At 52.3% G+C, this 15,770-nt stretch overlaps 2 protein-coding genes across 2 annotated transcripts; one reads left to right on the forward strand and one right to left on the reverse strand.

The window, feature by feature from the left end:
• Positions 1–1,738: 1,738 nt before the first annotated feature.
• On the forward strand, positions 1,739–7,547 carry AAFC00_005073 (uncharacterized protein; the record flags this gene model as incomplete). The annotated part of the gene is made up of 2 exons (XM_069344807.1): positions 1,739–6,547; positions 6,606–7,547. 2 exons carry the CDS (start codon positions 1,739–1,741, stop codon positions 7,545–7,547), a joined length of 5,751 nt encoding a protein of 1,916 aa, XP_069202633.1.
• A 1,335-nt stretch (positions 7,548–8,882) lies between these two features.
• On the reverse strand, positions 8,883–15,458 carry AAFC00_005074 (uncharacterized protein; the record flags this gene model as incomplete). Its single annotated transcript, XM_069344808.1, has 3 exons — positions 8,883–10,511; positions 10,573–10,877; positions 10,982–15,458. 3 exons carry the CDS (start codon positions 15,456–15,458, stop codon positions 8,883–8,885), a joined length of 6,411 nt encoding a protein of 2,136 aa, XP_069202634.1.
• Between the last annotated feature and the right edge of the window lie 312 nt (positions 15,459–15,770).

Here is a 15,770-nt window from a genome sequence, read left to right on the forward strand (position 1 = left end):
ACGGACAGTCCGGCAAAGAGTAATACGAAAGCGGCAGCCTGGGAAATATGCCAGCTTCTGTAGGATCAATAGGACAAGAGGACATGGATCCGGAATACTGTTTGTAGACAGTGCATCTACGATTTGTCGCAAATCTTTCGCGGTTGCTATCGCAGGATGTTTATGAGATCGCCGTAGGATGCAGTAAATACATAGGCTGAACTAGAATACTCCAATGGGAGAAGCTAGTGTGATCTCCATCTCTGTATATTGCGACACCAACTTTATTGATTTGAGACCGAACAGACTGCACATGTTTATGATACTGATGATCTCCAGGGCTATAGTATCGTGGTGTAAGAGCTAAGGACAAGTAGCCTGAGTTACTGTAGTGCAAATCCGGCAAGACTGCACTGCAGCGGAGGTGGAAGCGGATACGGAGTGCATTTCAGGGGATCAGGCTCGGCGCGCGCGCACAGGCATCCTTGTCGGAAGGCACGACCTCTACAGAAGTAATTTGCACACAAGGGTTGCGACAGCCACAAAAGTCCTGGAGACAGCATTCTGCAAGGCCCTTCGTACCAAGTATGGCCATGATCACAGGGCACGAAGGCTTACGATTGATGGAGTTTCAGCTTTGCACATTCATATGATGGCGACCATGATCATGGTCGTGTGAGAGGGCAACCAGTCGATAGAGTTCAGTATCCGAAGCTCAGGGTAAAAGGGTAAATAATACAAGTAAGGTTAGGTAGGTGAAATAAATAACGTACAAGTACCCTATACACATAATCTGAAGATCCCCCAACGAGAAACTCCCCACAATAAGGAGGGCATACTGAGAATCGCAAGACGTCTTGACGTGTGCCTCACAGAGAGCGGCGCCGATATCAAGTCTTTGGGCTGGAACAAATGCGCACTGTGCAGCGGCTGGGGGCCCTCCTTGTACAGCGTGGAGGATGATGTTGAGGCGAAAGGGTCCTAGCACATGGCAATCGATTGCAACGTTCAGCTTTCGCCCTCATAAGGTTGTTCTTTTGTTAGCACAAGCACAGTTCAAGTAGGGTAAGATAGCTTGTGAGCAAGGGTCAGAGGCAAGGCATAGCAGTGTACAAGTATCTTGATCAACTTAAAGAACAACAACAGCAGCAGCAATAATAATACCCAACGCTAGTAGGATTCGTCGACTTCTGTAACAGTGATTACAATATACAGCTTACTCGTTCCCTTTTGCTTCACAACCTTTTTCCACCTCAACAATTTATTGGTTCTGTGCACGCACGTTCACCAAGGTAGGGTGACAGAGAAGGTATCTTTAGCCCAGCCGTGCCGCAAAGCCCAGGCGAAAGCAAGCTCGCAAGAAGTCACGGTCGCCGCCGACGGTATTGCCGCTGCTGTCCCGATCCGGCCTTGAATCCGCATCCTGGAATCTGGAGTCTGGAGTCGGTCGTTTATTATTATTTGTTCCTTCAGCTCAAGCGCGCGCAGACTACAATCCACGCGACTTGCACAGCCCTTTGTGTGTTTGCATTTTGCCACGCCCAGTGAACGTGCGCATGGAATAGGATGATAAGACTAGTCGGAAAGTGACGAAGGTCGGTCAGAGGTCAGAAGTGGTCAAACAAAACAACCGCCAGAAGAGCAGGAGCGATTGGAGGGTCAAGAAGAATCGAGGAAGGCACGCACCAAACAGGGCAACCGCGCCGCTATCCCCGACGGTGATCCAGGACACGCCGTCTCTCTATAGGTCCCAGTCATCATGGTATCTGGCAGTGGCGAGGGCAAAGCTAGACAGACGTCGGCCAGCAAGTCTTTCTTCTCGCGGCGACACAAGGACAAAGCCCACAGTCAGGGCATTAACCCCCCGGGCATTGATGTCCACCTCGTGCCTGACCCACCGACGACGCCGACAGCGGTGGCGACGCCTACGACAGCTCATAGTCTACCGGGATCACATTCATCAAGACATTCCCATCGCAGCTCTGTCAGCACTGTTGATTCTCGTTACTACCACCAGGGAGACCCTGCGGGAGCAGGTGGATTCGCCCCCCAGGCTGGAGTAATCACATCCATTCCCTACGATGCTACCAGTCGCAATACGCAGACGCCTATTCCTGTACATTATCTGCCCAAAGATGAGCGTGAACGCCCGCCGAGTCGGGATCCTTTGCCTCATCATCTGAACAAGGGTGGCACAGATTTCCATCAATATCCTGCTGTGGATGCGTCAATGCCTCCACCTAAACCTCCGGCACACTCCTCACAATATGCTCTCTCGAATGTGGGCAGGAGCGACTCTTATGAGCGCTCCCTATACGATCCTTCCATTAACACACGCGCCTCCTCGGACCAGGCCAGCATTAGGTCCGACAACTCCCAAGGACGTCAATCGACTGCCTTTTCCATTCACAGCTTTTCTCAAGGTTTTCCCTCCATGTCCTTGGACTCTGGCACTCTGATGCCTCAGCTTGCCCCAACCTCGACACGTCAGTCCCAGTCTCACAGCATACTCGGGAGTCTCCATCCGTCGGCCGCGAACTCAACTACCTCATTTTCACCGGACGGCTTCGTTCTTAACCGCCCTACAGACGACAAGAAGATCGAGCAAGAGTTCATCGAGTTGATGCACAAAAGAGGTTGGAAGAGTTTACCGGAGCAAGCCAGGCGGCAGATGGAGGCTTATCCTATATCCAAGAAGTGGACACTGGTGCACCAAGATCGACTGGCCGAGTGGCAGGCGGAGCAAAAGAAGAGGCAACACGCTCGCGCGACTGTAGGCCAGGACCATTCTGTTGGTCTCCTGGGACGAGCAGATGAGGAAGGAAGTCCAGAGTGGTATGTCAGAAAAATCCTCGACAACTCCATCTCGCCCAAGTTATTACAGAGTTTGGCTGTCAGCTTGAGGACTCAGCCAATCGGATGGGTCAAGGCGTTTGTCGAAGCGCAGGGTCAGGTGGCTCTGGCGAACGTCTTAAACAAGATCAATCGAAGGCAAGGCTCAGGGCCAACTCCTGTTTTGGGTTCGACGAGCGACAAAGATCTGGATCGTGAATATGATATTGTCAAATGTCTCAAAGCCCTAATGAACAACAAATATGGCGCCGATGATGCTCTCGAACATACTCCAGTCGTCATGGCATTGGCTGCCTCACTTATCTCTCCTCGACTGAACACAAGAAAACTAGTCAGCGAAGTACTCACCTTCTTGTGTCACTGGGCCGACGGTGAAGGCCACCAAAAGGTACTGCAAGCTTTGGACCAGCTCAAGGCCGCCCAAGGTGAGAATGGTAGATTCGACGCCTGGATGCGCATCGTCGAAGTCACAACCGATGGCCGAGGAAAAATGGGCAGCTTGGTCGGAGCCAGTGATGAAGTGCGCAGCGGTGGCATTGGTATGGAGAACCTCCTCATGGAGTACGCGGTGGCATCGCTCTTCCTTGTCAACATGATTGTCGATGCCCCAGATAGAGACTTACATTTGAGATGTCACATTCGCGCCCAGTTCACCGCTTGCGGTATCAAGCGTATCTTGACCAAGATGGAGAGTTTCCAGTACGATGTCATTGATAAACAGATTGCGAGGTATCGCCAGAATGAAATCATCGACTATGAGGACCTGCTCGAGCAGGAGAACAATAGCATTCTCGATCCTGCGCAGGAGGAGATGAAGGATCTCAACGATCCCAAGCAGATCGTCGAGGCTATCATGTCGAAGGTGGAAGGAAGCGCATCTGGCGACTACTTCGTGTCCGCGCTACAACATCTCTTGCTTATCAGAGACAATGAGGGTGAGGACCGCCTGCGCATGTTTCAGCTGGTAGATGCCATGTTGAGCTATGTCGCTATGGATCGTCGCTTGCCTGATATGGATCTCAAGCAGAGCCTCAACTTTACCGTTCAGAGTCTTATGGACAAGTTGTATACCGACTCTGAAGCCAGACAAGCCCGCGATGAAGCTATCGAAGCCCGTCAGATTGCCGAGTCAGCGCTCGCGGAGCGCGACGAGATGCGCGCCCAGATCGCACTCGGAGCCGATGGCATGGTTGCGAAGCTGAAGAAACAACTCGCTGAGCAGACCGCCATCATCGACTTGCAGCAGAGACAACTCGAGGCCTACAAGGCCGAAATTGCCGAGATCCAGCGACTGCGCGCCCAGGAGCTCCAACGCAATGAACTAGAGACTCGAGAACTGTATCTTATGCTTCGAGATGCCCAGGATATCGCAGCCTCGCACGCGAAAGCTGCCGGCAAAGATGGCGTCGCACACGCCGCTGCTATGCAAGGTATTATGGATCGTGAGAAGCTCATGGACAAACTCCAGATGCAACTCGAGAGGGCCAAGACCCAAGCGAAACTGGAAGGCAAAGTCTGGCAGCAAGTCAGCCCATCGGATAAGCTTCGTGAGCTGCGTGAGCAGATGGAAGGCGGCATGGGCGATGAAGAACAGTCAGCATTCGCAGACCGTCTCACGCAGAATGGCTACCTTGGCAGTGCTAGAGGCCGCAGTGGTATATCCAGAAAGCCCGTTGGTGGACATATCAGAGTCGGCAGTGATGCCAGTATGGCTGACGACGATGATGATGCTGTGTATGAGAAGCCTCGCATTGTCGAACTGATACGACCAAAGGTTAGCTCTGCCGTGGCAAGTTCTGCCCAGGCTGGCTATCTCAGCGACATCACCGCCAAAGTACCCAAGATTGACGCCAGCGACGATGAAGGTGATGGAGTTACCACAGGCCCCTCGCACCCAAGTCTCGACTCAGACACGCCAAGAACGCCGTCAGACCCGACTTCAGGAGGCATTCCAGGCGGCGTGCTAGGTGGTGTTCCTGGTGGTATTCCTGGTGGTGTCCCTGGTGGTTTCGCAGGTGGTATTCCAGGGGGTGTCCCCGGAAGCGTCCCAGGAGGAGTACCTGGTGGCGTACCAGGTGGTATACCAGGCGGTGTACCGGGAGGCATCCCGGGCGGGGTCCCTGGCGGGTTCCCAGGAGGCAGTTTCACAGGTCAAGGACCGCCACCTCCTCCACCCATGCCTGGCTCTTTCGATGGAACACCGGCCCCACCAGCGCCTCCCATGTCCGGTTTCTCAGGACCGCCACCTCCTCCACCCCCTCCAGGACCTCCAGGATCGAATTTCGGCGGCCCAGCTCCGCCACCTCCTCCGCCCATGCCTGGCTTTTCCGCTGGTGGTCCTCCGCCACCCCCTCCTCCACCTATGCCAGGTTTCAGTGGCGGCCCTCCACCGCCTCCCCCACCTCCCCCTGGTATGGGGGGTCCTCCGCCTCCACCGCCTCCACCCGGTGCACCTCCTATGCCTGGTGGTAGAAAGGGTGGCTTCCTGCCATCAGCTCCTATGATGCCCGGGGCTTCTTCTGTCGGACTTGGCTTCGCTCGCCCTAAGAAGAAGCTGAAGGCTCTTCATTGGGAGAAGGTTGATTCTCCTGAAGTCACCATGTGGGCGCAGCACGCGCCGACCCCTGGATCCAAGGAAGAGCATTACGCTGAACTTAGCAAGAAAGGTATTCTTGACGAGATTGAGCGGCTGTTCATGGCGAAGGAGATCAAGGCTATTGGCAAGAAGGACTCGAAGAAGAGCGATAAGAAGCAGATTATTGCCAGCAACTTGATGCAGAAGTTTCAGATCTCCATGGCAGTCTTCTCTCAGCGCGAGGTTGACGATATTGTGAACATGATTGTTCATTGCGACAAGGAGATACTTGAGAATCCCGTCGTCATGGACTTCTTGCAACATGAAGATATGTGTGTCATCCCTGACAACACGTCCAAGTTGATGGCACCGTACAGCAAGGACTGGACGGGTCCCGACGCACTGAGGACGCCGCGTGAGCAGGATCCAAACGAGCTCACAAGAGAAGACCAGCTCTATCTGTTCACTGCATTCGAGCTGCATCACTATTGGAAGGCTAGGATGAGAGCATTGATGCTCACAAGGACTTTTGAGCAGGAGTACGACGAAATCTCTGATAAGCTCAAGATGGTTGTCTCGACTTCTGAATCTCTGCGTGACTCTGTCAGACTGATGCCGGTCTTTGGACTTATTCTTGACATCGGTAATTACATGAACGACTCCAATAAGCAGGCCATCGGTTTCAAGCTAAGCTCGCTTGCGCGACTTGGCATGGTCAAGGATGATAAGAACGAATCGACACTGATGGATTATGTCGAGCGGGTTGTCAGAAGACAATATCCACAGTGGGCTGACTTCCCCGAGGACATTGCCGGCGTGGCTGTCGCGCAGAAGCTTAACGTCGAGCAACTTGCCGTAGATGCGAAGAGGTACATTGATAACATCAAGAATGTCCAGCAATCACTCGACGCCGGTAATTTGAGCGATGCTCGCAAATTCCATCCGGAGGACCGCGTGAGTCAGGTCGTCCAGAGGTCAATGAAGGAAGCTAGACGGAAGGCAGAGCAGATGCAAGTCTATCTCGATGAGATGAAGCGGGTCTACGATGATATTCTTACTTTCTTCGGCGATGACAACAAAGACGAGAACGCTCGTAGAGAGTTCTTCACCAAGCTTGCTAACTTTGTCAACGAATACAAGGTATGTGTCGAGTAGTGAAGGAGTCACGAGAAGATCTGCTAACGAATTGTGACTACAGCGATCCCGAGACAAGAACGTCACATCCGAAGAGACTCAACGTCGCAATGAGATATCTATGCGTCGTAAACAACAAGCAACTGTTGGTCAAACTCTCGCAGCCAGCATCGGCGAGAGCGGACCACCATCACCGGCGTCAACTGGTGCCATGGACAGTCTGCTGGAGAAGCTGCGAGCAGCAGCACCACAGACACGCGATACTCGCGACAGAAGACGACGCGCACGTCTCAACGACCGACACCAACGACGGGTTGCCTCAGGACAACAAGCGCCAGAGGTCGCGGGCGTGGCAGATCCAAGCGCCGAAGATGCTCCACTCAGCCCCGAGTCTGTCGCTCGACCGGGCTCTTCAGACAAGAGTCTGGCTCCCGGCGAGAACGATGCAGGCGCTATTTCGGAAGGTGAAGACGTCGCCGAACGTGCTGCATCTCTCATGCAGAGCCTAAGAGCAGACGGGCCCGATGCCGACCCCCCTATCAGAGACGAGAGTCTGCGGGTGCGACGAAGGAGAGACCATGCAGATGACGAGCGAGCTCGGCGACGACGGCGGAGGGCGGGTCAGACGTCGACCAGTGACGTGCCGCATGTTACCATCCATGAGGAAGGGGAAGGCGGCGAGCATACTCGACCAGGCACCGCTGTGACGGAAACGGAGTCTGTCACATCTTCCAAAGACGGAGGCTACAGATCACCTCTCGCTTCACCGCCCTTGCCATCACCGCCGATCACGATCGTCAGTCCTCCGTCTCCTACCACATCACATCACGGCGACGATCACGCTGCTCAAAGTCAAAACAACCGCGACGGCGACGGCGACGTTGACGACGACGCGCACTCCGAAGTCGACAGTTTTTCGACACCAATGGAAGAGACGCAGCAAATGCCGACTCCTGGGCCAGAAGAGTCGGAGGATGGCGAAGACCAGCAGCAGCCGAAGGATTGAGAGACGCGACAGAGAGAGAAAAAACATATATTTAGGTGGATTTGTTTTCCACACTGTCCGTTGAAACGTTTGGGTTTTGTCAACCATTCTATATACCCATTTCTTTCTTATCCGCTTCTTCTTCATTCTCCTTCTTGAGTGGGCTGTTTGTACGTCTTGTTATCTTTGGACTTTGCATCACCGAACCTTCCTCTTCCCATCTCTTTTCTTATCGCTGCCTCCTTTGCGTGTATGTTTGCACGGATGCGTGTCTGTGTGTCGGACATCGTCATTCTGGTTATTATTGTCATACTTCCTTCTAGACGGAAACCCCATTTGCAGACAGACGAACGTGTGTCTTGGTATGGCATGGCTTGCTTTATTCTCCTTTCCCTCTAGACTTTTCTTCGCGAGTGGAAGCCCACGAAGCACTACACACCTCTCTCTATATGTAATTACTATTCTGGCAGCCTTGTTCGTTCTTCTTCCTATAAATCTACCCACCTAGCTACCTACTTTACTTACACACTTACTACTACTACTACTACTACTACTACTACTACTACTTTTTCTTGTTCCTTTAAGCTACTGCTTCACATTAGACTATAACCTCCATATCATCGAATCCACAATGTTCAATTTCAGCTTCAGCTTCAATCTCGATAGCCTCGTATTAATTCAAGTCATTCAGAGTCGTCATTTTTGCTGTTTAATGGGGTTCATCAAGAAGTGAGATAATGGAAGTTTGTTTATTGGTGTCCATTTTTCTGACTGATAGGCTTCGATCTAAGGAGTGGGTGGTGGAGGCTTGTGTATCAATTTGCATGCTTCCTTTGGTATAAGCATTATCAAGAAGTTGAATGGCGGGTTTTCTAGGCATCGGTCTGCCTTTCCTTCTTTGCGATGGGGTTCGATCGAGAAGTAGGTAGTGTGTTCTCACATTTGTGTTTCTACTCTTATTTCGATAGGGTTTAATTTAAGGAGTGAGATGGTGGGGTTTGGTTATTAGTCTGTATTTTCCTTGCTATAGAAGGGCTTGTCCAAGAATTAGGCAGTCGTTTTGTATTGTGTTGCTTTGGATTGACTTGTAGGGTTGACATGGAATGGAAAGGTTTAGTTGGATGTACGGTATTAATTGTATCTTTTGTGTTCTCGCTTCAATGGATATATGTTGGTTCGTCGTGCTGGGGTAATTTCTTGCTGGCTTGCTTGCTTGCTTCCCTTCTTACCTTTCGTGGGGCAAGGTTCTTCGCCCATCGTTTCAATGTGATATCTTCCCAGGTCCTAGTCTGTCCCTGCGCTATAGTGCAGTACGGCTCAGCCACTCAAGATACCAAAAGAAGACTACAGCCAGCTCTAAAAGTTCATCTTGAGTTCAATCCTCGGCCGTCCCCCATCAGCGCCCTCATCATTCTCACCTCTCCCAGCGCTACCATCCTGCCCTGCTCGCGCAGCCGCACCTTTCTGCAGAATGACGCCGAGATACGTCTTCATCTCCGGGTCCATGCGCGCCACGACGGCTTTGAATGCCGCTGCGTCGGCGCTAACGAGCTCGAGCAGACGCGTGGCGGTTTCGGACTCTGTTGCTTCTGAGGCGTCGGCGTGAGCGCGCGCGAGGAGGGTGGGCAGAGTGATGGTGTAGAGGACTGGTTTGTTTGACGAGGAGGCGGTGAAGGACGTTAGTGTGGATGCGAGGAGGGTGCGGCATTCGTCCATTCCTTCGAGGTCGGAGGGGCGGGTTAAGAAGGTCATGATTTTGGGCAGGAATTTGGCGGATGTTATGGAGGCTATGGCGGGGGTGGATGAGGAGTGGAGGAGCAGCGATCGGATGCAGCCCGCGGCCATCTTGTTCGTCATGCGGTTGTCGACGCAGTCGCATAGTTCGTCGAGGAAGCGTGATAGGATTGATGTTTCACTCGTTGCTGTGGTGGTGGCTATTGCTTCTGCGCTGGAGGAGGATGAGTTGGGTCGTGGCTGTTCTGCGAACGCTGCGGAAGCCGAAGTCACGAGCATGGTCCCAGCTAACAGTGTGTTCTTCTCGGCCAATAGCGCGTGTTCGATCTCGCGCTTTTGTGCATTCTTGATGACAAGTGAAAAGCGCGATAGCGTTGCTTGTATCTGTGTCTTGCTATCCTCCTTCAATTTAACGTCGTCCACAATGTCGACTATGAAACGGCGGAAGATTGGCAGAGCCTGTGGGACGAGCAGCGGCTGACAGAAAGGAGAAGAGAGGATTATGGTGAAAATGTGGAAAATGCAAGCATGAAGGTCGGACTTGATGATGTTTGGGAAGACGGATGATGCGTTGACCAGAGCATCAAGACTGATGACAGCAAGATTAATGCTCTCATCTGTCATGCCGGCTGCGGTCATGTTACTCCTGTTGGCCTCTGGCCCGAGGCCTGGGATCAAGCCTGCGAGAACAAGAACAATGATACGTGTCAGCTCGAACAATTGGTCAATGTCGTCTGACAGGTGGTCGTTGTCTTCTTCGGTAACACCATGACGCGACGATGGGTGGCCCATGCAAAGGTTGCGAGCAATTTCCACTATCGCAGTCTGCACATCTGCACTTTCGGTAAGGACCATTCTGTCTAGCAGATCCATGGTCTCGGCGAAGACCACCTCTTGGTAGATGGCGTTTCCAGACACTGAAGGACGGAGGATCCTTTTCAATGCCAGCAGAATCTCCAGCGTTCGTACACTCGTCGAAGAAGTATCCCTGTTTGAGGACGGTCTTGTGACCAAGGCTTCGAAAACAAGACCAAAGAGAACAAAGAAAAAGGCCACAGGCTCCTCTCGGTAGTTAATGGCACTGTTGCGACGGGTAGATACTGATTTGCTCGGTCCATCGCCTTGTGACTCTCCTTCCGCGTTAGTGGCAGGGTCAAGGTTACCGTCAAGCGCGTCGAAGACGAAGTCGCTGTCTTCATCGATGAGACTAGCGATGGCGTCAACGAGGTTAAGCCATGAATCTTGGTAGAACTATGAGAGATGTTAGCAACTTCGAACTTCTGCAGCTAGCTGGGAGTGAGAAATGTCTTACCTTCAACAATGTTTGCCTGTTCAAAGCGGCATACAATGTCTCCAGATCCCCAGATAGAGGCGCAGTGCCAGTAACACTGGAGATATCAGGCTCAAACCGCAGCCGCGAGTATTCCTGCAAGGAAGACAGCCAGAGTGGTGTCAATCGAGCAACGTGTGGCCTCAAGACATCCACCAGGTACCTTTGCTCAGCACTAGCAACTTGAAGACCAGCCCAGGCGGAGTAGACAGCCATGCGGACCATAACTTGAGCGTTTGAGCTGAGTCCTTTGAGTTCGCCAACAGTTGCCGTTTCGGCATCAGGATCTAGGAGAAGTCAGCTTTAGTCAACAGGTCACCGACACTACACTGCCGTGTGTATAGTAGATCATCTCATCACATCTTCGACGACTCTGACGAATGCAACATACTTGAAAAGTTCTCGAGCGCCGACACCAGCAACTTCAATATCCTACCCATGCGGTCCACGTCCCGAACGATACCGATGGAGATGAACGTAGCACAAACATTGATCGCCTCAGCAGCTAGCTCAGGGCTAGAATCTGCGGCAAAGGCTGGCGTCAGCGCAGACGAGATCTGCGCCTGATACTGTTCCAACAGCATCGCCTCAGTAAAGTCCGGGTCAGGTGTACCGCCGAAGAGCTTCAAAATCTGATCAATTATGCGCAGACCCTTGACCCTAAGTCCCACAACACTTGCTGTACTTGCCGAAAACGCAATTTTGATGACTTCTGCGACCCTTTGTTGTAAAACAGACAGTGCCAGAGTTTCATCGCTCGCGGCAAAGTCTTTGCTTATTGTGTTCAACAACTCATTGAGCAAGTCCATGGCGAAAAGCCTGACTTGCCACCTCATGAGCTCCATAGTGCTTGTGGGTGCAGCATTCTCTTCTTCGTCCTTGGCTCCTCCAGCAGAAGCAAATCCAGCCGCTTCCTCGTCTTGCAAGTCAGGACCAGCGGACTTGGGTTTGGCTGAGTTCTTCTGGGCAGCTTCATCAACGCGAGCTTTGGACTTTGTGAGTACAGAGCTGATCCGCTGGATCCAGCCCTCGGTGTCTACGAGACCGGTCTGGGAGAGCCAGTTCGTGAAAATTCCTCTGACGATCTCTTGGCCTGGGTCCTGGTCTAGAATCTCCCATAGCTTCTCCTCGAGCCCGGGGTCTGCAGTACGGATGATCTCCTCGGTGTCCCTTCGCATCAGATTTGCTAGACCTTCGATAGCGATATCCTGCACTTCGAGAGAGGGATGATCGAGATCTTGCTGTAGTCGCTTGACATAGATGGAGAACTCCATCTGCCCTGGTGCGTATACAGACAGGTCACCGAGACATCTCGTCGATTCGACAAGAGCAAGAGAGTCATCTTCAAGTTGAAGTTGGCCTATGAGTGTGAGCATCATGTTCCTCGGCTTGGCCATTTCCTGAAGGTCAGGGCCCAGGACATTGATCAAGGAGTCTACACATCTCGCATTCACAGCAGTGGTAGCAAGAGTCATCTCAAGATCAGACGACGCTTGTGAAGGCCCTTCTGCGTTGTGACTATCGAGGACATACAGCTGGCCCAGCAGACCGATGGTGCTGGAGACGTAACCGGAGTACGTCAAGCCAGCCGAGTCCACGACCTTGCATAAGCTCTCCAGGGCCCAGAAATGCACGACAGGGTGCGGGTCTGCGGCCAAGGACATCAAAATGCCTAGGATGTTCTTGAGATGAAAGCCAGCAGCCATACCACCAAGCTGAGCGTGGATACACGCTAGCGCTGATGCGCAACCAGATCTAGCATGCGGTTCACGATTTGAGACGATGAGATTGATGAGCTCTTGTACTTCGCGCGTCGTGAGATCGTTACCACATGTACTGCATAGTCTTCCGAGCGCTTCAGCGGCTATGGTGCGTATGCTTGGGTCGGGATCGATGACGAAAGCGTGAAGCATCTGCTGTAACGTCTTCTCTGCTGTAGCGCTCTGGATCTGCTTCGAAGGAGTCGTAGCCTCGCCGTTGGAGACTTTGAGTGCGATCAGAACCGCCAGAGCAACATTCGCCGTAAGAGCCGCCCTCTGGGCTGGGTCCTTTTGTGCGGCCATGGATGATAGAAAAGAAGAGATTTGTTCGAGGATACTCTCTTGTATCTTTGGCGACTGATGAGAGAACACTAGGGCGAATATACCTATAGCAGTATTGATGACTTCTGTGATTGGTGGTTGTGGCTGCACATCGTTACCATCATCGGCTACGTTGACGTAAGAAGTAGTCGAGTCGTGTTCCCAAGCACCACAGATAGGGGAGAGAAGAGTGGTATCAATGTATGCCTCGGCATTGTCGTGCGTCGTCCAGTGAGTCTCGGCTTTCCGACTCTCAAATCGTGTGTATTCATAGTCCAGCCCCTTCATGAGTCCGTTGACGCCAAAGCCGAACTGATCACCAACGCTCCATATGCTTTCAAATGCTCCTGCAGAACTGGCGATCGACACGGCGAATGATGATGCGCCGTAGCGTTCGGGATCCGCAAAAGAAGACACAGCCAGGGGCAAAATGTTCGACTGCATTGCGATCTCAGCAGCACCCAAGGAGCTCGATGTGACGAGCGAGGTGTAGCATTGAAAGACACGTCTGCGAACCATATGATCGAAATCGATGAGTTGCAAAGATGGCGATAGACGCTGCGTCCTGTCTTCCGCAGTCTTTTTCTCTGGTAGGGCAGCTAAAAAAGCGGCCGTGTTTTGCAGCATCCCTGCGAGTCTCTTGGAAACATCCGAGGTCAGGAGCTTTGTGTTGTATTGCAAGAATGCCATGAGAGCAGCGAGGGCGCACTCCCGCACGTGTGCAAGAAAGTTCAGCTCGAGTATGGTGCGTTTGTTCATATTTGGAAGTGGAAGCGGCAAGGCGTTCTTCCAGAGAAGCAGCAGCTGCGAGAGGTGGATCTTGACAAAATTAGGGCCAAGCGACATCAAACCGCCAATCATGATCCATGCGACTTGGACCTGGGTGCTCGAAACACGTAGATCGGAAGCACTACTGGACTTGAGTTGCGATGTGGCCGTGGTCAAGACTCGTGAGTAGACATCGACGGATCCATAGAGAGGCTGCTTGTCGCAAGCACTCAGCACGGCAGCCAGACCATTGGCATAGCCGAGGCAACGTCTCGGGCCTTGCTTCTGCGTCCCCAGAAAACCCAACTCTCTCGTGACGCTGTTGGTACAAATGGTGACTGTGGGCAAGAGCTGCTGAGGACAGGCGAGAACGAAGGCTCTCATGCATCTCGATGCATGAACCTGGACGGTGTAGCTCGGGTGCTGTATGACTTGTAGGAGACCTTCACGGCAGATATCGGCTATTGTGTTCACAACGGCATCTAGCTCCCTGATAAGAGATGTGAGCATACTCAGGGCGGCGGTCAATGCCTGTTTAGTGGGCTCTGGACGTTCTTTGAGAACCTGGGGATAGTCTTTGATGATGTCGTTGACTATGAACCTTGCTGCATTCAATTGTGAAGTTTCACCCAGCATACTTTGCACGACTTCCTGCATCAGTATGCGGACAAATTTCCTCGTGATGAGATTGCGATATCTGTTGTGAACAAGACTTGGGTGTGACAGTAGGTCATTGCAAAAGTGTCTAGCAATGTCCGAGTAGTAGTGCTCAACAACACTCTCTCCGAGTCGAGTGAAGATGTACTTGTAGCACACAGCGATACCCGCTCGGGCGCGGTTACTTGTGATTGGACGGCAATAATGTACTGATAACTGCCTCAGTATTTCGGGAAGGCTGTAAGACAAGGCAGTGATAGGTTTTGAGGATGGCGTCGAAGGTCGCTCTGGTTCTTCATCGGGCTCCTCGTTCGGGTTCATCTTCTTCGTCTTCTTGGACTTCTTGCTCTTCGCAAGCAATTCGCGATTGGGGAGCTCAGAGTGACTCTTGACAAGCACGGCAGCCAGACAAGAAGCGGCGGCGTGTCGAACTGGTATGGAAGCGCTCTCGAGCGTCTTCCAAATGACCGTTTGCAGTTTCTCGTAATCGTTAGAGTTGTCGAAATATGAGGTACAGACGACCATCTGCTCCAGGCACCAGCATGCGCCAGACTGAACCAGAAGTGCTTTGTCGGCAGGTGCAGCATTGCGAGCGGACTTCCATATGTCCCTTGCAACTTGTTCATCGCACGAGTCGCCGATGCCTCTGATGACGCGACCCAGCGCTCTGTATATAGCATTCCTCAATCCAGCGTGAGCAGAAGCAGATTTCAGTAGCTTCAGAATGGCGGTACAGGTCATGCCAGACAAGCTGATGGCACTATCTCCCGCAGCCTCATAGATGGCGCCCAGACAGTGTACAGCTGCATGTTTTGCTTTGAGGTCTTTCTCTCTTCCTGCGCTAATAATGGCTACCAGGTCGTTGATGGACTCGTACAACAGCTTTCGACTGCCTTTTTCGAAGACACCAGCGAAACAGCGACCCAGATTGTTTCGTATCACTCGAGTCGGGGCTGGAGACGAGAGGTTGACGATCTGGAGCAGCTCCTTCTTGATCCAGATCTGCTCGGCGGAGGCGCCATCAGCGTCCAAAGATGCAACATGGCGAGTTAGGTCTGACGTGAAAGTCAATAGATACAGGTCCTGTTGTTCCGAGGGTAATGAATGTAATTTCTTGACGTCTAATTGGAAGGTCGAATCGTGTGCGGCCGATGAAGGCGTATGTGGCGGTGCTCCTGCTCCTGTGGTTCCTGCCGATACTGTCGTGGTTGCTGTTGCTGTTGCTGTTGCTGTTGCTGTTGCTGTTGCTGTTGCTGTTGCTGTTGCTGTTGCTGTCGCTGATGCTGGAGCTCCTGCTGTTTGGGGATGCGAGGCAGCAGACGCAGGGGGCTGCTGGCCTTCGCCATTTACTTCCGTGACCATGGTGAAAGTCGTGGGTCAATTCGGGGAAACAGACGGTCTATAATTCAACCATCCATGACTCCAGCGTGTCTTCATATGTCGCTTATTTCTTTGTATTTCTCATTTAGATGGCGATAATTCATAGAGGTCGAGGATAGTAAGGTGTACAATACAATGCTCCCACCTCTCCGCATTTGGAAAACCCCCGAACGCTCGCCGCAATCTCCAGAGTCTTGGCGCATGCTTACTTTGTGCATCTGTCTCTGCTGACTTCCAAGTTCCCCAGATGCATAATCCTGCATAATGCTATGCATGCCAAAAGAAGAAACACAG

Source organism: Neodothiora populina (genome assembly GCF_041146345.1).
Source record: "Neodothiora populina strain CPC 39397 chromosome Unknown canker_contig_5, whole genome shotgun sequence".
In the NCBI taxonomy this organism is placed as follows: Eukaryota; Fungi; Ascomycota; class Dothideomycetes; order Dothideales; family Dothioraceae; genus Neodothiora; species Neodothiora populina.